Source organism: Sphaeramia orbicularis, chromosome 19 (genome assembly GCF_902148855.1).
Source record: "Sphaeramia orbicularis chromosome 19, fSphaOr1.1, whole genome shotgun sequence".
Lineage (NCBI taxonomy): Eukaryota > Metazoa > Chordata > Actinopteri > Kurtiformes > Apogonidae > Sphaeramia > Sphaeramia orbicularis.
The window spans coordinates 35,247,190-35,268,457 of NC_043975.1; the positions used below are offsets into that span (position 1 = coordinate 35,247,190).

General features: G+C 36.3%; 1 protein-coding gene across 3 annotated transcripts; it reads right to left on the bottom strand.

Moving 5' to 3' along the window:
* Positions 1-1,797: 1,797 nt before the first annotated feature.
* LOC115410804 (protein kinase C and casein kinase substrate in neurons protein 2-like) lies at positions 1,798-20,945 on the bottom strand. Of its 3 annotated transcripts, none has more exons than XM_030122622.1 (10): positions 20,786-20,945; positions 18,674-18,748; positions 18,370-18,526; positions 13,371-13,606; positions 12,132-12,287; positions 11,594-11,769; positions 7,979-8,099; positions 6,008-6,075; positions 5,848-5,927; positions 1,798-2,405 (listed from the first exon to the last, which is right to left on the bottom strand). In XM_030122622.1, the coding sequence occupies exons 2-10, from the start codon at positions 18,728-18,730 to the stop codon at positions 2,293-2,295; spliced, it is 1,164 nt and encodes a 387-aa protein (XP_029978482.1). In that variant the 5' UTR covers positions 18,731-18,748; positions 20,786-20,945; the 3' UTR covers positions 1,798-2,292. The 3 variants fall into 3 exon arrangements, with proteins under 3 accessions (XP_029978482.1, XP_029978483.1, XP_029978481.1); XM_030122623.1 differs by lacking the exon at positions 20,786-20,945 and adding an exon at positions 20,428-20,591 and having other exon boundaries at positions 18,674-18,744; XM_030122621.1 differs by lacking the exon at positions 20,786-20,945 and adding an exon at positions 20,428-20,591.
* Between the last annotated feature and the right edge of the window lie 323 nt (positions 20,946-21,268).

A 21,268-nucleotide genomic window follows, 5' to 3' on the forward strand; every position in this document is an offset into this window, starting at 1 on the left:
CTTACTGTAAGAAAAATCCATATGGCTGTTGCCTGCACTTAAAATGTTGGTCATAAAGTTGGAATAAAATATTTGTATCTCTTCTCATGAAATGATTGTGATAATGTGATTTATTCTTGACAGTGGAACTGGGACTCAGTATGTAATCATTGTACCTGGTCAAAAGGTGATTACTGATGCACAGAAATAGGAATAAAAAGTGTGTAAATTTAAAAAAAAATTCTGTCAGAAAACAAAACTATTCAAATTTTTGGATATCAGTGTAAATAACTAAAGACAGTAAAATAACCAGTTGTTGGGAAAAAAAAAAATAGCACTACTAAATCACAGCCAAATTAAAGGGGGAAAGAATTTTATTTAACCAATAAAGACCCAAACAGCCACTGGAAACCAAATTGATCTACTGATGTAAAATGATTAATATCTGTTGATTCATTAATCCTTTCAATACATATAAATAACTGGTGTAAAATGCAGTTTGTCGTCTTTTCATGGTCATCAGATATGACCCATTTGGACGTTCAGAGGCTTCGTAGTGAACATGGAAACACCGTCACCTTCTACAACATTGATTCACCAGTAAAACCCATGGAGTTGGATCAATGACAGTGAAAAGAGAAACTTGTTTTATGTTCGGTCATTTATATATTTTGTTGAGAAAAGTCACTATTTCCTCAGTTTTCTCTGTTTTTGATACAATAACCCTTAAATTGAATCTGAGCTTTTATGAACATATGCATGATCAGTAAATTTTATTTAAGAAAATACCTGATGTTCTCAGAAAAAACACAAAATACAGAGGGTAAAATTGTATTAAATAGTGATAAATAATTGAAGAAAGGTTAAATATAAAGAAAAAGTCATTTAGGAACTGCCACAAAAGTATCACTATTATGGGTTGATTTCCATTTAGATTATAAAGACGTCAGATTAGTACCAGACTAAAAAAAAACATCAGATAGAGAAGGTTTTTTTTGGTAAAAAAAAAAAAAAAAAGAGGAAGAAGAAGAAAGAAAATAACTGATAGGCAATTGTTAATGTTAATGTCAATGATGTCAACCTTCCATTATTAGTCAGAATTTTAAAAATGACACATTTTAATAATTAATAATAAAACAAAGAAAAATAGCAGCCATAATAAGTAACTGTAGGAGTATTTTCTTTAAAGTGAAATATATCCAGTAACTGAATTTAACCCTTAAAGACCTAAAAAGCTGGAAAAAACATGTACTGACTTTTAAAAAATAACTTTTGATCCCTTAATCCTCTCAATGCATGTAAATAATTGAGATGAAATGCAGTTTCTCAGCTTTTCATCTTCATCAGATATGACTATAACATTAATTCACTATAAATGTTAAACTAATTCATTAAAAAATAAATAAATAAATAATTCACCAGTAAAACCCATGAAGTTTAGCAAATGATAGTGGTTGCAGATTGTTTTTATGTTCAATTAATGATATATTTATATGAAAAAGTCAATTTTTGTGCACTTTTCTTTGTTTTGATATAACCTTTGTATTTATGCTGAGCTTATATGAACGTTTACATCATCAGTAATTTTTTAAAAAAATTAAAATACCTGAGTTTCACTGACAAATGCAGAGAATATTAAAATAAATGGTGATAAATAACCTAGAAAAGATTAAATGTGGAGAAAAATGGAAGTGACCACTAAACAGATCTAAATCTTTAAGGGTTAATATTAAATTATACCACATACCCAATATGCACATAGTTTGATTTGCTTTCGTGTTGTTTGTCTTATTGCATGAAAATGTCATTAAAAAAAAAAGCGGCTACAACGCATTAGAGGCAAAACAAGTACACTTTTATTTTGAAAATCTGCTCCATCAGTTAAGCTTCTCCATTATTCATTAAGTAAACATTAACCTTGTGGACTGCACACATGATTGTAAACCTGTGCTAGGGTAAACGTCTCTAATTATTAGCTTCATAATATCTTGGAAAAGTTGTCAGTAAATAAATATACTCTGTTGTTCTCTTTTAGTTTGTCTTTACGTGCACACATGCATGCAAACAGCGTACACACTCACACATACAGTAAACTCATACAGCTCCTGCACAAACAGTACATTCTTGTCTTCGATAAGTTAATTCTACCCGCAGAAGCACTCAAACCGAATAGATTAGGATATTAAGGCCTTTGGAAAAACTGCTGGGAACACATTATATTTTACATAAACTCAGTGTAACAACATCTTAGACATTAGGTGATAAACACGGTGACAAATAAGATCAGAACATGATATTTTTAACAGTGTGATTTCACTCCACAGCTTCGACATAATTGGCCGGATAGAAGCCCTCCTTCCCTCCGCTCAAGACGCCTCGACACCAGCCCTGGTCATCCTCCTCCTCCACCTTCAGGAACACCTCACCTGGGACCGAAAAGACCAAAACTCAGGACACTTAAATACAGAGAAGAACTTTACTTACTGTGATAATAAACACTTACATGTCATAAGAATAGGAACTTATGAAGGAAACTTGAGTTAATTTAGTCATGTTAGATAGATAGATAGATAGATAGATAGATAGATAGATAGATAGATAGATAGATAGATAGATAGATAGATAGATAGATAGATAGATAGATAGATAGATAGATAGATAGATAGATAGATAGATAGATAGATAGATAGATAGATAGATAGATAGATAGATAGATACTTTATTGATCCTTTGCAGGAAATTGCTTTGTTACAACAGCAGCTGTACAAGAAGAAAAACACTCTGACCCATTGCATGAACATCCCACAAACAGCCATCAATGGAACAAATAAATAAATAATAAACAGAATAAAAGATCTATCTATCTATCTATCTATCTATCTATCTATCTATCTATCTATCTATCTATCTATCTATCTATCTATCTATCTATCTATCTATCTATCTATCTATCTATCTATCTATCTATCTATCTATCTATCTATCTATATATATATATATGTACAATACAAGTAATGTATATAATACAATAACCTAAAACACCTAACACACCTAAGTATGCACAGCATACAATAATAATTTATCGCACAGCGATATTAAAAAGTCTAATAGCAGCAGGCAGGAAGGACCTCCTACTGCGTTCAGTCTTGGACCGAGGGGGGATCAGTCTGTGGCTGAAGGTGCTCTCTCTGAACACCTCAAGATGGTGCAATGGGTGAGATGCGTTCTTCAAAATAGAGTCCAGTTTCCTGAGCATTCTCACCCCAGCCACTTGCTGAACTGTTTCCAGTCCAGTCCCAATGATGGAGCTTGCTTTCTTAATGAGTTTGTTCAGTCTGTTTCTGTCAGAAATGCGAGCTCCCTCTCCCCAACACACCACACCAAAAAAAAGGGCACCAGCCACCACAGTCTGGTAGAAGCTGCACAGAAGAGGCTTGGAGATCTTGAAAGACTTTAATCTCCGTAGGAAATAAAGTCTACTTTGCCCCTTCTTGTGCAGAGTCTCCATATGACAGGACCAGTCCAACTTGTTGTCCAGTTGGACTCCAAGGTACCTGTAACTGGAGACAGCTTCAACCTTAGGCATCATATTTATGTTAAAGATCATTTAAAAGCATCTCAAGGCAGTTTTCAGGAAATACTTTGCATTTTTCATACACCTCAGAGTGACCTGTGTGCTCAGGCTTTACTTTACATTCCTGTTTTTAGGTTATTTTTCAGTGTTTTATGGTAAGTTAAGGAAATTAAAATACTTTTTTTTTCTTTTACCTTTCTTTTACTGTATATACAATAAATTTCACATATCTTTTATTCTTTTTTTTATTACTTCTTACTGTGTGTCTCTAATGTTGATTGTCTGTTGGGATGGGTCAATGTTTTTTGTTTTTTTTTCACTGCCATCGTAACCAAATAATTTCCTGCAAAGGATCAATATCTATCTATCTATCTATCTATCTATCTATCTATCTATCTATCTATCTATCTATCTATCTATCTATCTATCTATCTATCTATCTATCTATCTATCTATCTATCTATCTATCTATCTATCTATCTATCTATCTATCTATCTATCTATCTATCTATCTATCTATCTATCTATTTGCAATTTTCCACCTTAATGGGCAAACCCCCCCCAATTTCTGCAAACTCTGAATTATGCCTTCTTTTGCCATTTTGTGAACAACGAGAAATGCTGGAAATTAAATCAAAATATTGAGAATAAAGTCAATACATCATTTAATAATTAAAAAAAATACCACCCCTTTTTGTTTCATGAGGCTACAGTGACGCTGTGACGCTGAAATATCACAACTAGTGATATTAGGAGATGTTATTTCTGTGACAAACTACAGATTCAAGCAAACAGAGGATGGAATTGTACCAGAAATTGATAACGTTTAACCCTCCTGATAGCCTAAAATCTGAGTCACAGGGGAGGTTTTCTATGAGCATCGCCAATTTGCATTATTCTATGTATTATTTACATTATTAGGACTCTAAACAGATGTAATTTTATCATTAAGGAAGCAAAAGTAATGTGTTATGTTGTATAAATGAGAGGTGGGGGTGGGATTTAATAAGTTTTCTTCTTCTTTTCAAGCAACACATGGAATTTATTTTAAGTGTACATGGCAATTGCTATATTGTCTCGATCACCTGTATTTATTAATTAATTTGCTCTGCTATTAGGTCCTTGTACACAAAAGTTTTTTTGTTTTTTTTTTGTCTGCTCAAAACAAATAAAAGAAAGAAAGAAAGAAAGAAAGAAAGAAAGAAAGAAAGAAAGAAAGAAAGAAAGAAAGAAAGAAAGAAAGAAAGAAGACTAGGCATGGAAGTCTTGTTTTCTCTGACAACATGTGATTTCCATAATGCTGAAAGGTAATATGACTCTAATAGTCGGTTTTAACCTCTTGATTTGGAAATAAAGCATAATTTAAGGATCTCAAGCTGATTTTCCACTGACACTCTCAGCCTGACTCCGTTATCTTAGTGACGTAATATAAACTATCATGATGATGTCTTTGGTAAAACTTTATATTACGATTTTTCAGGCAAGAATGTATTTGTTTAGGGTTAAATGATGGAGTCTAGTTGAAAATTTGCCTCACTGTTTTGGAAGATTCCCTACTAGCTCAGCATAGTGTCCTACATCATGACATAATGACGCATGCATCGACACAGCAATGGTTGTACCTCGGTCTATTTCTAATGTGTATGATTTTACATCAGGTTTAGTAACACTAGGATCATGCTCTAGAAATAGGTAGTTTGTGGTTCCTGTTAATGAATAAGCAGCATACAGTCGTGGAAAAAATTATTAGACCATCAAAAGTCATGAAAAACAATGGTTATGCAACCAAGTACTAACTCCTGTGTGTATCATGTGACTAAAACAGACAGAAAAGAAAACATGGAATGCCTAAAAAGCACTGTTTTTGTCAGTACAGTGCCATAGATATTGACGTAAGAACTTAAGTGATTTTGGTTATTATCAAGAAAACATGGAAAATGGCTGGATATCAGCTCTGAAATTAAACTACTACGAGCTATTTTTGTTGTTATCATTATATTTGTCCAAACAACTGTACATTTAGTTGTACCAGGCATTAAAATGAACAAGAAATTGAAGAAAACAAGGGGTGGTCAAATAATTTTTTTCTGCGACTGTATATGTACGAGTGCATGTGGTTTAAATTTAGGCAATTTTTAATCACTTTTCCATCACAGTAATCAAACTGAAGTAGGGTGCACCTCTTCCTCCTCAGATGTTTACTTGTGCATCATTACATGTTTCAATATTTAGCAGAGCACTCGTAAATGACACATTTATACCCGAGTTCGTCACGCCACGTCATTATGCATCACCTGCTTTAAAGGACAGCTCATCTCCCTCCTCTCCCGTGTAGTCGTACAGAGCTCGCACCTTCACGCCTCCGATCATCACACTAACACAGAAACAGTAAACATCATGACTGTGATCTCATACTGTTTATTCGTACATAAGGCACCACTCAGGATAACTTACGGTCGGCTTTCTTTCCCTTTCTGGTCTCTCTTCTTTCTCTTGAGCTTTTTCACTGGTGGAACCCACTCCTGATAAAAGGGATACAAGTTTCAAAGAATCAGCTCTTTGGTTTGATCGATCCAAAACACAGCCAAGAGACAAAAAAAGTATCATCTTTAGTTTATTCTCGCCTTTACCAGTGTTTGTCTATTAATAGTATAGCATCCATAATTTTGGACAAATTGTACAAATTATTTGTGTAAGCTCCTAATACAGACATTTGAATTTTGGTTGTTCTAAATCAAAGGTCAAGGTCAGGAGAAATCTGAAAATTTCTATTTGTTTAAAATGGGTGCTTCTATGAAACTGGGTACATTTTGATATCTAGCGCTTTGCCACCTTTTTAGACCCAATAATAAAAGAGAAATTTAGACATATTTACCCCCAGGATGTACCTAATGATGACCTCAGATAAATGCAAAAAAATTATACTCTTGCTCTGAGCCATCCCAAAATTAGCAAATTTTTAATCAAATATTGGGGCCAAAAATAGGACCAAAACTGGGATGTGAAAAACTACCTAGGTGTCAGTACGTTTGATCTTGAAAACATGGCTGTAAATGGTCTTATATACTGCTATAAATAAAGACACTGTGTTGAATTTGATGATCCTAGTGGTTTTTCTAATCCAGACATGCAGGTTTTTTTTTTTTATGAATCTGAGTCTCATTTCAGGTTTTGTGTGTAACCAGTCGTGTCCACTTGTGTTACATGCAGAACCTGCCCATTTAAACACAAATAAATCACCAGTGATTTTGCAACAGCGGTCATTTTTATGAAACACTCTGCCTTGCATAATAAGTTCAATTCAAAAAATGTATGTGGGAGAGAATAAAGAGATATTCTAAAAAATAGTAGTGCGGAATTTTCGTGTCCTTTTGACCGTGTTACATGCAGATTTTATATTAAATATAATGTAAAATAAAATAAAAATGTGTTTTATCTGAAAAATAGTTTTTCTTTTATCTCAGTAAATATTTATTTTTAAAATAGACCCAAAGTGCTTCCAAACTTGCTTCATAACATTAGTCTAGATCTGGTTTGAATTTTTAGTCCCCATGTATTGTTTTTAGGGACCAGTTTCATAGAATCACCCAAATTACATCTCTGTCTAAATTCATCTGATTGGATTTAATTCATCACATACATGTATAGAGTCAAGATGTAATACCACTCAAAGCTTGATCATGAAAGGTCAAAGGTTAAAGTCACAGTAGGTGATATGTCACAGTTTTGTAAGCAGACTCCTTCCAAATCTTAACTGATGTGTCTTTGGACCGTTGTCTTCCAGAGGACAAACTACATGTATTTTAGCTGTCTTGGCAGAGGTTTATTCTCTCTTTGTGCTTTCTCGTTTCTTTACCACCTTTGCTTTATGATGCTTCGCTTCTAACTGTTCTAATTGTTTATATAAGAGGTTCATATAGGTGAATTCTCTTGTCAGTGTTGGAGTTGGTCCCTGAACGCCTTCAATGACAGCTCACTGCTCCTGATATGTGCTAATGCTAATGTTAATGCTAATGATAGGTGTGGCATTAGGATGGCTAAATTGCAGAGACTGAATTTCCCAAATGGGTATCTCAAAGTAAGTTAACCATTCATTCATTCATTCATTCATTCATCTTCTTCTTATTATTATTATTATTATTTAGTTCCTCTGGTATAAAACTGATTCTATCTGGGGAAACACTAGAAAATATTAGCTTTTAAAAACTTACTGAAGTGAAAACAAAACCAAACCCATTTTAAAAAACAAAACAAAACACTATATTACATAATATATTAATTTTAGTATACTGCCACCTTCAGCTCATCATGTTTCCAACATAAGAACTGTCCTTTCACAAAGGATCATCACGACTGGTACATCATTAAGTACAGTTACATTTGTGCTTGTACTCGTCCTTAGCAGTGGGTGTGCTTTGAATGTACCTCGATCTTTGGCCAGTCGGTGGGCATCCCGGGTCCATGGCTGTTCTTCCACCATTTGAGGTCGTCCTGGTCACTGATGGACATCAGAGTGTTGTGGAGCTCGCTGTACACTGCCTTCACACTGACACACACATGCACACGTGCACACACACACACACACACACACACACACACACACACACACACACACACAGAAATGAACACAGAAACCAGCAATTTATACACTGTCATCACACACTGTCTCACTATTTGTGCAACTTTCTGATCAGGAAACATGAACGGCAAAAGGAACCTATAACGCTACTGTTGGATGCTATTGAAAAACACTGGATCAGAAATGAACAAAATTATAACAATATAGAATTCAGGGAAAAAGAGAATAATTTCTAAAGATTATTTTGATACACCTCTGTTATGAAATGGATTCTAAATGTGAACATCTTTGCTCCTGTAAGACTCAAACATCACATCATCATAGTTTTTATTTTATTTTACTTTAGTTTTTAATACTATAACATTTAATAAGTCGACTGATCTATCGATAGATAGATAGATAGATAGATAGATAGATAGATAGATAGATAGATAGATAGATAGATAGATAGATAGATAGATAGATAGATAGATAGATAGATAGATAGATAGATAGATAGATAGATAAGCAATTTGTGTAGAAAAAATTGTGGTAACTAGAAGCACTCGGAGAGCGCAGACCTCCGCCAAGGCTGATCAGTGGCCCCCCCCCCGTGGGCCCCCCCACGCCAAGGAGGTTATGTTTTTGCCAGGGTTTGTTTGTCTGTCTGTCTGTTTGTCTGTCCGTTAGTGTGCAACATAAGTCAAAAAGTTATGGACAGATTTTGATGAAATTTTCTGGTCTGTACCCCCCCCGTGGGCCCCCCCACCCCCGATCACCACCAAAATTTAATCATTTCTTCCTTATCCCATTTCCAACAAACCCTGAAAATTTCATCAAAATCTGTCCATAACTTTTTGAGTTATGTTGCACACTAACGGACAGACAAACAGACAGACAAACAAACAAACAAACCCTGGCAAAAACATAACCTCCTTGGCGGAGGTAATAATTTAATTCCTTTTAGTCTTTAATAATAAAAGAGGAAGAAAACTGATTTATTTTACTCATTTTATAGTCTGTTGTTTGACTTATGTTTAATTTCCACCAGTTTGTTGTCTTTTTCTCTTTTTTAAATACTATTTGATAATTAGGTTAAAAATCTTTAATGATAATTTGCTAAAACAGTAGCTACACTTCACAACAAAATGATACACAATAGACTAAAATTTCTTTAAAAGTACTGAAATAATATAATTAAATCTAAGAAACATTTCCTGGAGTTTCAACAAATCTAAAATCCAAACACATTTTTTCAAACAGTGAGTAAATCTAAGCAAATCTTAAATCTCAAATATTTAGCAAGTTGACTTTTCATGTAAAATATTTAGGCTGTTTTAAATTTACATTTTTAGACACAGTCACAAGTACAATACAGTGGAAAAACAAATGCCAGTCTATTCTTTCCTTGTATTTCTAGAGTGTGTATTTGTCATACCATTAGCCTCTGTGGGTATTGTCATTATTATGATGTGGTTTCTTAAAAGCCCGACCAGAAACAAAGGTCTGCTGATTACCTACAACTAAAAGTCACATATGCATATATGTGTCTTAGCAGCTAAATCAAAATAATCACATACAGCTATTCAGGATTTAACACCAACAGTATAAACATAAATATAAAACTTAATATTACATTTATAAATAAAAAACACTTATTTAAATATTTTGTTTATCTCTATCAGTAAGTCTCAAGCACTAACCACAGTGAAGCCCAACTGAAATTGTAGGATTTTTCTTCTTCTTCCTAAAAAAACCAAAAGCTTGTATCTGTTCCAGTGTTGTAGATAGTTCTGTCTTTCTCTGTTCTGAAATACTGCTTTGGCTAGTTTTTGAGCAACACTGAGCAAAAATTAATGTGTTGAGAGAGAAGTTGTTTTGGTGTGCATATGAGGGAGTATTCGTGATAAAAACTAAATCCATATAAAAGAAAACAGCTTATAAAAAAGTGTGTCTTTGTCAAAACTTGTGATTTTCAGGATGTAGTTGCAGCTGGGAGGTTGTTCTTTCACTTGGGAAAGGACACTTTCAGACCAATAATGCACATACAGTATAGAGGAGGGAAGCACAGAAGCAATCCTGCCACTGTGTGATGGAAATAATCATCCGTACTCCTGCAGAATATTTCCAGTAAAAGACAAACCGAGAAGTACAACATTTGGTGCATGTGCGTCAGGTCCAGATCCCCAAAAAAGCCTCTTGGAGACACATTTAACCCTTTATCAGGCAAGTTACTATTTTTGGTAATTTCTGCACACATTACAAGACAGTAGCCCCTTTTACAAGGCACTTCTGTTGCGGGAATGTTTCGCCTTTATTTCAGAACGACGTCTGTGTAAATGAAATGGTGGGATCGTTTAGTCCCACCTTTATTGCAGCTTTTTAACACCTCTGGAAGTAGTAACAGAGCAGTGATAAAGGTGGGATCAGGATTCCAGTAGGCTTTGTAAAAGGAACACCTCTTGTTCCGCAACCAAGATGTGACGTTTTGATGATGGCAACCCCCAGAGAGAAAGTGGGCGCATACGGAGGCATTGGCATGATTCTGCGGCTACATGCCATTTTCACCCGGGGCATGAAGCTGGCCACGGCGGGCACAAAGTAGACCAAATGTGGTCTACAGGGTCTGGAAGGTCCACCTCTGCATGAACAGTGAGTGTGCCTGCTTTGTAGGTACCATGAAGTAATGGTACTAATGTAAGGAATAATGTTCAAAGGGATCATGTGGATGTGGACAGGGGTCTGGATCAGCACTGATGTTGGTCTAATGTTCAAAAAATGTTCTTATAATGTTCTAAAACACACAATCCTTTTACATTACATGTTTTTCTTGTAATTTTTATATATACTTCTTGGATCTTATTTTTGCCACTTAGGGGCAAGGAACCAAATATGGTAACTTCATTGACCTTGATTTTCTACATAACAACAAAACATTTTTGAAAAATTTCCCAAAAGTAATAAAGTCTTATTAGGTCCTCCAATAACACACTAAAGTTAGAATTTCAGAGTATTTCTATGAGTGAACTATAAAGGGTTAAACCTATCAGGTCATCCACCATTTTTGGTAGGTTTTGCCATTTCCAATCATCCTGTTAGAGAAATTACCCCAGCTCATTGTGGCTCAAAAAAGCCCCTGCATTTGATATTATGTGGAAAAATGCAACACAGGCAACAGGAAGTCCATCATTCAGTTTTCAGTATACAACACTTTCCCTGTTGTTGACATTTCACAGGTCGCCATCATCACTGTTTGCAGCTTTAACTTACATCTAAATTATTTTGGATTAGGCACCAAAACCACTTCGGTTGGGGAAAAGATTTTCACACCCTTTCACATATGTTTGTACTTGGGAACAAATCTTACACAACATCTGTATAAATATAACTGTACAAATAGCATCTTGATGTAACAATTTCCAAATGTGTTGCTCTGGTCAAATAAATTAAAGTAAAGACAAAATCATCTAAAGGCTGTTTACCTCTCATTGTTGGTGATGTCAAGATGTCTGTGGATGGAGAGGAAGACCTGTTTTAAAAAGCTGATCCTTTTCCTCTCCTCTTCCTGCGACTGGTCAAAAATGGCTTCCATTTCCTCCATGTAACGTGGCGTGTAGGATGTGACATCTTCCAGCACTTTCTCATAGCGAGCTCTAGTCTGCAGAAAGCTCAAAAGAAGAGTTTTATTTAGAGAAAGTTGCCCACACTCCCTCAGGAAGTAACTGTGTTTCTTTAATGCAGGAGGCATTAACATGCATAAATCTCCCACTGCACTCTTCCCATGTTGGGATCCATAAACACTGAGCGGTGTAACAATAACACATCTCCATACAAGGGAAACATTTGGAACAAAAATTTAAGGCTGAGGCTCATGTTTACAGTCAGATAAATAAATATCACCACATGCATCAGGCTAACAAAACCTTTGAGGAATGCAACATGTGTGGCATGTTAGTGGAAGTAGATCCATCATGAATAGATCTCTTATTGAATGTGTCTGAGTGAAGTGCTGCGCTGTACCTTTTCTTTTTCCTCTGTTAGCTTCTCTTTAGCATCTGTGAATTTCTGTTTCTTCTCCGGACTCATCTCGGTGTTTTCGTTTGCCTGCCTCTCTTTGTCGATGGCTGCTTGTTCCTTTTGACAGGCTTTGTGGAAGGTGGCTCGGGCCTTCTCCAGCTGTTCAGTACAAGTTCAGACACAAACAGTTTAGGTTTTCTACAAATGTCAGTGTTTTGTACATGCTCATTTTTATTACATACAAACCCATGGAGGTCATGAGTTTATCAGCATTTGTGTGTATTTGTCTGTTACTCTCCATTTTACATCTTCATTTCTATATATTGTAATTACTCTTTTATCTATTTGTTTACTTTTTTGTATTTTATGCATTGTCTGTTTTATCTTGTTGTACAGTGTCCTTGGGTGTCCTGAAAGGCGCTGATAAATAAAATGTACTATTATTATTATTATTATTATTATTATTATTATTAACAGTCTAGTGTGCACGTTTTGGGAAAAATCATCCAGAATTCCACCAATTTCCCTCTATGAATTAATAAATTAATTAATCTGTATTTGCATCCATACACATAATTTCCTTTTGGCTGTTTGAGGTTAAATGTTAAGATCAGAAAGAATCCCCCAAAATTTCCATTTAAAAACATATTGCAAAGTTTAAAAAGTCAGACTAGACATACACTGATATATAAAAGTGTTCAAATGTGTAATGTAAGTAGTCTTTGCACACATGTACAGATATATTTCACTTCATATGTGCATGTATTTCACATTTGGAAATTCTCTATATGCACACATCCTACTTTTGTGTACAGGTGCATTTAATATTTAGTGAATCTACATTTTACGTCATTCATTTGATAAACTTAACATATAGTTTTGAAGATAGTCTCATAACTCTAATGTAATCTTATCATTATTAGCACTTTTGTGTAAAATAATTAATAACTGTCTGTGTTTCAACATTCTTTCAACTTCAAGTTTCATTTATGTTACAAGACCTTCAGATTAAAATGCAAATAATGTTCATGAAGCACATTACACATAAAGGCTACTATCACTCTATGTTCAGTGTGATGTTTGCAGATTTTTCCTCTTTTGTAGACTGAGATGCATTCAAACTCGAAGAAAAGTTTAAATAAAATTGTAGCAAAACAACCTTGAGTTTCGTTACAAATGTTATTGCAAGAAAAACATGCATAAAGAGAAACAGGGAAAAAACGAAATATCTGTGTTCTGCACCTTTGTTAACTTTTTGGACCAGGGTTTCTGTGCACGTGAAAAGCTTAGGTTGTTGTCGTAGCTCTCCTTGAACCCACAGAATAACTTCTTGGGAAAGGTTTCCTTCTGCCAGGTCCTCACTCGCTCCCCTTCCTCCTCAATAAGCGACTGGGAGATGGAGGAGTGGAGGGCAGACAGACGCTCGGTGGAGGTGAAGAAACACTGCCACGCCTTCATCAGAGAGCCATAAAGTGGCCCTGGGGAAGAAGAAAAAAGAAGAACTGAGGAATGAAATAACACAGAGCACAGAGGTGAGTCATGGAACCAATAAAGAAATAATGACCTCCATTTGTTCACTGGAAATTTTCAGACAAGAACAGATGCACTCATTAAATAAGAAACAAGAGTTAATCTGGACTTGATGAAAGGGGATGTGAAAAAAGACCTGCAGATGATGCCTGTGAAAGGCTTATTAGAAGTTTTAAAAGCTTATTGGTTTTTATTTATTTAGAAGCTGAAAATTGTAAGATGAGAGACTGAATATCATCAAACAGGATTCATAAATCATTGTTTATTAAAGGTTCAGTGGAAAAAGTTCTCACATGCTCTCGTTCTTACATGAGGTTTGTGTTGGATTCTGTTCTGTGCTGGGAGATGGTCATGTGTTGTCTTCAGTCAAGTCCATTTAAACAGCCTAAATACAATGAATACACATTTTCTTGGTGTTAAAATCCTTATGGAAACTCGTGAGTTCTTCACTCTTCTGCTCCTCTACAGTGACAATAGTTTGACAACAACAAGAGGGCAAAGGCTGCAGCTGACAGTCGTGGCTTTACCATTGGACGTCTGTGCAAAACTTTACAGATATTTACTAAATGTCAAAAAAACAGAAGTGCGTAATGTCGGTTTTTCCATTAAATCACAAATGCGCTGATTTGTTTATTAATTATCACGAGATGAAGTCATTCCACAAACATGGCGATGAACGTATATATCATGCTGATTTACAGATATATTCATTATTATTATATATTACCCGTCTATCCCATACTAAATTAAAAAATGATTTGGTTCCTTGGTGTGTCCACACATACCGCACTGTTTCTTTTAAAACTCTTCTTCTTTGCTTGTTGTTCACTGGAAAAAATCAAAATCTTACCAAGTGTATTGTTGTCATTTCTAGTCAAAATATCTCATCACACTTAAAATAAGACATAATCACCTGAAGAGTAACTTTTCAGTGAGATACAAGAACTTATTTTTAGACAATAGATCTTGAAAATCTTATTTCTAGAAATCTTACCAAGATAATTTTCATTTCTTACAATGGCTGATATTTTTGCTTAATTCAAGCAAAAATATCTTGTATTATTTTTTTAAAACTTGTTTTTAGAGGGGCATTTTTTTCTAGTGTAACATCCATCAATATTTGGTTTTTTTTGTTTTTTTTTTTTAAATTCACGTGACTCTAGTTGCTGAAAAAGGTCTTTCTGTTGCAGTTTTGCATGATATACCAATTGCGCTACGCCTGAAAAACCACCTCTTGTCAGCACAAAAACTTTTCATCAAAAAACAAGAGTTTTGGCGAAATTGTTGTTTTTACATTAAGCAACCTTTTATGCGCAAGTTATATTCATGCAATTTGAGGGTCAATGGAAAAGTGATTAGTGAAACCAATGAAGAAGTATTTTAAAGCATAATACTACTAACAGCCACTAGATGCTGAAGCCAATAAGAGCTGAAGTTCTGCAGCTTCCAGTTGGACCCATGGGACCTATGAATATTTTCATATTAAACAGCTGAATGGACTGCATCTCTTATCACATGTGATATAGACAACCAACACCAAAACGGCCACTAACCTCTGCACATTTTACCTCAAACTCCGAGAAGGAGGTGAAAAGATTAAAAGACCAAAAATCAGCCCAGTTTGTTTATGCTGAGGTTGCAGAGACATCCTCAGTACCTCTGAACACATCACAGGGAGACAGTTAGGATGACATCACCCCCATCAATTTTGCATCTGGAGTCTATGTATTTATAAGTTTTAGACTTTCATTACACAACTTTCTTGATTTGCAAAATTATGTTTCCATCGACAAACATAATTTGTGTAAATAATGGCAGAATTAAAATGGAATCATAAAATTACTTGTTCCACTGACTGTATAACAATTATTTTTTCCACGACAAGGTCCCACTGGGCACAATCAAATAGCAGTAATGTCAGCCATGTTTGGTTTTGATTGACAGGTGTGAGTGACAAACATTTAAGACATGTTAGGTTTCATTTATGCTCCACATCAGGGGTATTCATATCCGGTTCTTGAGGGCCGGTATCCTGCATGTTGTAGATATCTCCCTCTTCCATCACACCTGGAAGCCACTACATCACTATCAGGCTTCTGCAGAGCTTGATGATGAGCTGATCATTAACTGAACCAGGTGTGCTGGGAGAGTGAAACATCTAAAACATGCAGGATACCGGCCCTCGAGGACCGGATTCGAATAACCCTGCTCTACATTAAATGCAGACAGATATGGACGAAGTGTTCTGTCCATCCTCTGCATACATTTAATATGTAATTCTGAGTTTGCGGATGCGTACCCTGACAGAGAATAAAGAACAGTACCACCGGGAACCGTGGAGGCAGTGTCGAGATTTGAAGAGAATAATTTCCATAAATAGCAGAACTTTTCAAGGAGTGACTGTATGAGTTAGTGAAAAAACTATCAACATATTTATAATTACCCTTCTCAATATCAACATCAGTATCCACATTAGTAATACCTCCTCTGTTGTCACCATGTTTGTTATTATTGACGTTCTTCTTCTCAAAAAACTATACTCTTCTTCATGATAATTGGCCAGTGTGTTAATTAAGAGTGGCACCATCTGGTAGATTGATTGAGAGACGCCCATTTGATGCACTAGGCACATGGAAGTATGAAGGCAGTGACACATGACAACGTTAGAAACGGACGTACCTATTTACGTAGATAAAGTGAGGATAAATGAGCCTTTAGACTATCTGAGCTTCTGTTAAATCAGTGTTTTTCAACCTTGGGGTCGGGACCCCACATGGGGTCGCCTGGAATTCAAATGGGGTCGTCTGAAATTCCATTTATTTATTTATTTATTTATTTATTTATTTATTTATTTATTTATCTCCCCCCCCCCATTAAAAAAAAAAAAAAAGACATTTCTAGTAATTGATAGAAAACAACCAACAAAAACACAACTTACTTATAAAAAATATATGTTGAGTTGAGAGAGACAATCCCAATACATAACAGACAAAAAGTAAAGCTGAAACTGAAGCACTGTGGTACAGTTTATCTTTCAAATGTTCATTGTGGTCAGTTTCAGATGCTGCAGCTCTTTCATAATTCATAGTTTGAGTTATTGTTTGTTCAGTATTAATTATCAGCCTTGTAAATCCAAGCTGGACTGACTGTACATATCCTGACCAAGGAAAATAAAATTCTCCCTCTGTGCAGTAATCTACACCTGGCTTTTCTGCCTCCGTCCATAATAATATATATTATATAGACTAAATGTTGTCTAAAATTAACGTTTATTTGCAATATAGTATAGCAAACTATTACATAATCAAAAACAAATGAATTTTAGCCAAAAAAAAAAAGTCTCGTTTTGAATGTCTGGGGTCACCAGAAATTGGTGATGTTAAAATGGGGTCACAAGACAAAAAAGGTTGGAAACCCCTGTGTTAAATGAATAAAAAAACTCCTTTTGACTTGCATTTCTACAGAAGCTGAGAATGGCTGTGGATTGAAATATCATTTTATGGTCGTTATCTCGTGATAACAAATTAATTAATTCGTTATCACGAGACAAAGATCGTTTTCTCGTGATAACGAAGTAATTTATTTTGTTATTTCATAATACAGAACCATACACAGAACTTAGATGCGAGCAGGTCCCACATCCTCTGCATCGTAGCATTCAAGAGCTGCTGCTGACATGTGCTGTACAGAGCAGAACACACATTCAACAGCTTACAGCAAGTTAAAGTAACTATGAGAAAATGAAATGTGTTGTTTCGAGATAACGAATTAATGTACGGTGGCGGAAAAAATTATTAGACCATCAAAAGTCATCAAAAACAATGGTTTTGCAATCAAGTATGAACTCCTGTGTGTATCATGTAACTAAAACAGAGAGAAAAACACTGTTTTTGGCAGTACAATGCCATAGCTATTGATGTAAGAACTTAAGTGATTTTGGTTATTATCAAGAAAGCCATGGAAAATGGATAGATATCAGCTGTGAAATTAAACTCTTATGAGTTATTTTTGTTGTTGTCATTATATTTGTCCAAACAAATGCACCTTTAGTTGTACCAGGCATTAAAATGAACAAGAAATTGAAAAAAACAAGGGTGGTCTAATAATTTTTTCCGCAACTGTATTTCGTTATCCCGAGATAACAAATTAATTAATTTGTTATCACAAGATAACAACCACAAAATAATATGCAAATCCACGGCCATTCTCGGCTTCCATACATTTCAGTTGCTGCGGTTAATAAATTACACGAACAATACAGTCATATCATTTTGTTATACAAATAATGTTTACCATTGTACTGTGTCAGTGAGCTAGCCTTTAGCATTTGTCCAAATGTGGTCACTTCTGGCACAAAACAAACAAACAAACAAAAAACAACAACATAGCAATGGCTAAAATACAAACCCCTTGCTTCAAAATGACGGTCCAAAAACCAATGGGTGACATCACAGTAGCTGCTTCCACTTGTTTAAATACAGTTAACATGTGCAACACAAGCTACCATTACCTCAGAAATAGTGGATGCCAGCTCCCAGCACAACAGAGACTCCAACTATAACTTTCTGTCAGCACTTCCAAATCTTACATAGTGAAGTTTTAAAGGTTTCATACTGTGAGGCCATTTATTTCTTTAATCATTAATAATTGAGCTGAAGGAAAGAAAAAAAGTTGAGGAGGGTCCAGGAAGCACAGACACTCTGATACTTACTGGAGTCCACTATGGTCTTCCACTTGCTGCTCCACTGGCTCAGCTGCTGGGCGTACTGTTTTTCTACTTTGGCCCTTTCGAGGAAACAGGCCACAATGTCATTGCAGGCCTGGTGGGACTGATCTGTTCTGTGCACTGTACGCACATAATTCCCTGGCTGTTGGATGAACGACAGAGAAAGAAAAGATGGTGTTGATAATTAAGAATAACAGGCCCACGCATCACATTAACACTGTTGTGGATTAACTAGCTATTCCTGGGGTGCTAATTTTCTTAGATTTCATCAGAAGTATATAATCCTCACCATCCAGAAGCTCTGCCTCTTGGCATCCTCAGGCGGCTCTTTGGGAAGGCTTGCCATTTTTGGAGAAGTGTCTGTCTAAGAAAGAGAAAAGTAGCAGTTAGTGTTGCATGAAAGAGCTGCTAGACTGGTTAAGATGCACTGCGAGAACCGAAAGACAGTTTGTATTGGCAGACAGGTGACACTGATTATCATACCACAAGTCTGGACATCTACACTGGTTTTGCAAGGCTGTTACAGACACAGTTTATAAGTCATCACAGATACAGATAACTGATATTTGAAACACATGCAGTTTACAGTTAAATGGAAATAGTGGTGTTAAATATTAGAATACTGCACCTAAAACTCATAGAAATGCCTTTAAACTATGAATATTAATGTTTTAATGTGAATAATGTTTCACCAGTTTTACACTGATGTGAATCAGAAATAGGGATTTGTGTAAGTGCTCTTTTTGCATTTCAGTGTTGACAGGTTAGGCCTCCGATCATATACTAGCATGATAGTGCTATGGGTGGGATAGCAAACTGGTGAATACACACAGATGCATTAACATAAGAACTAAAGACCTGCATGTTTTAATTGATTTACTTTATTATATACCAGATACATAGAGCTGTCAGTTAGATATGTAGAGCTGTCAATAAGTGCGCCTATTGGCTGTGCAGTGCACACATACTACAGACAGGCTTCCTCAGAAACAGAGCTGCGTGACAGGTATATCTGACAGCAAATAACTGTCAGTCGAAACCTAGCAGTGTGTGTTTGGCTGAGCTTATTGCCATAACAACTTGGAGGATCTTGACGTAGTGTTATTTACACTGTACAGTGCTGCTTAGATACATCCAAGCCCCTGCATGAGTAAGGGGAGTGTCGTTCCAGTGGCAGACTGGAATTCACAGGGGTGGGATCTGCCAGCAGGAATAGAACAGCTGCTCCGGCATTCTTCCTGTTGCCTTCCCAAAATAAACAGCAGGGAAAGGTCATCTTTCCCTTTGCTCCGACTAATACAAGGCCTATTAGAAGCAACCGTCTCCCACACTGCCATCCGATTCAGAGATCATGACCGCAAAAGCACAGCAGGGGTCTATTTCTGGTCTGGCAAACAGATGGAAGTGTTAGATGTAAGAGAAATAACCTGGCCTTGCAGAGCACATTTTTCCTCTGCGTGTAAAATTAAGTGTTCTGTATTGTTGGGAGACGGCAAACTGAACAAAAGGAGGGACATGCATGCACAAACATGCAAAGGGCACAGTCACATTCAGGCCTATTTCAGTCTGGTGGAGAACGCTGGCACATTGCTGGCTGAGTAATATGAAAGTGACTAACCACACCTCATCACAAGACAGAGCATGACAGAGAGTCAGGCTCCTCTTTCTCTTTCTCTCTCTCTCTCTCTCTCTCTCTCAGCTAGCCGGTTCTCACAGTTATGGATTATCATGTTTTTCTCTGAGTTTTAGAATGTTCTTAGTTGCTGTGAGCTACTGCGAGTGGAAACATAGACAACAGTCACTGAAAGCTCAACTTGTAAAAGTCACTATTGACTTCTGTTTCTGTTAATACATAAGCAAAGGAAGAGGAAGGAGCAACAGGACTTTACAGCTCACCCTCTTATTGTGTCACTCAGATACATTCATATTAACAATTAATGCTTAAAAAAAAAGAAAAGAAAAAAGTCCATCCACAAGCCAAAAAAGAAGATAAAAGCAAAAGTGGCAGCAGAACAGTCATGCCTGGGAGAAACCAGCACTTACATTTCTCTCTGAATCACCCGTGATTACTCAAGTGATCACTTGTTACTGTAGTTCAAGGGCTGCTGAGGATTTCTCTCCCATTTCTGAGTCCGTCTCCCCCTCTCCCAGAGCGCCTCTCCTCCTCTAACACATGCTTCTCTCCCTCTCTCCTCTCTCACTGACCCAATTTTCCCCTGGCACTTAAAGTTACACACACACTTTGTTGATCTGAAAGTGGGTGTGAGTCAACGAGACAATGCAAGCAAGAAAAAAAAAAAAAAAAAAAACAGTACCAGAGCCTTTGCATTTGCTTGGTGATAACCCTGTCACTAATTGGCCTCAGGGCAAAAGGGAAAAAAAGAGGGAGGAAGAAACTTACCTTTCACGCTCTCCTCCTCTGTCAGCAGTTCACAGTCATTCCAGGCTCAACACTTCTTCCTCTTTCTCTTCTGTTCCCTTACTTTAACCCCATCCCTGGCTTCTTTACACTCTGGTTGCCCCTGTTGGACTATCACCCTCTCACTTTCTCTCCAGTTTGCTATTAGAAAAACAGCTGGAAGAATCCCCCTCCTTCTCTTTCCCTGGCCGTCCCTCCCTCTGGCTCTCTCAATATGGTGCTAATGAGATACTGAACCTTCATTTTGACCGTTTGCTGGTCACAGAATCATGTCACTGTGGCAGGGAGTCATGTGAGCTTATTAGTGAGTGTGTGTGAGAGAGCAGAGGGGGGATGGGGTGGGGGGTGGGGGTCCTGTGAACTGTCACATTTGAGACCCCCCTGCTCCTTTGTGACCTGCCATTGGCTCTGGTCAGGCCTAGAAAAAGACCAAAGAGAACACAGCGGTGTACAGTGTGTGTTCAC

What these genes read in the sequence shown, in the direction of transcription:
- LOC115410804 (XM_030122622.1), bottom strand. Translation starts at nt 18,730, where the DNA reads ATGGCAAGCCTTCCCAAAGAGCCGCCTGAGGATGCCAAGAGGCAGAGC. An exon ending in AGAGGCAGAGCTTCTGGATG is followed by an intron (nt 18,527 to 18,673) that starts GTGAGGATTATA and finishes TTCATCCAACAG; the next exon opens with CCAGGGAATTATGTGCGTAC. An exon ending in GGTCCAAAAAGTTAACAAAG is followed by an intron (nt 12,288 to 13,370) that starts GTGCAGAACACA and finishes TGTACTGAACAG; the next exon opens with CTGGAGAAGGCCCGAGCCAC.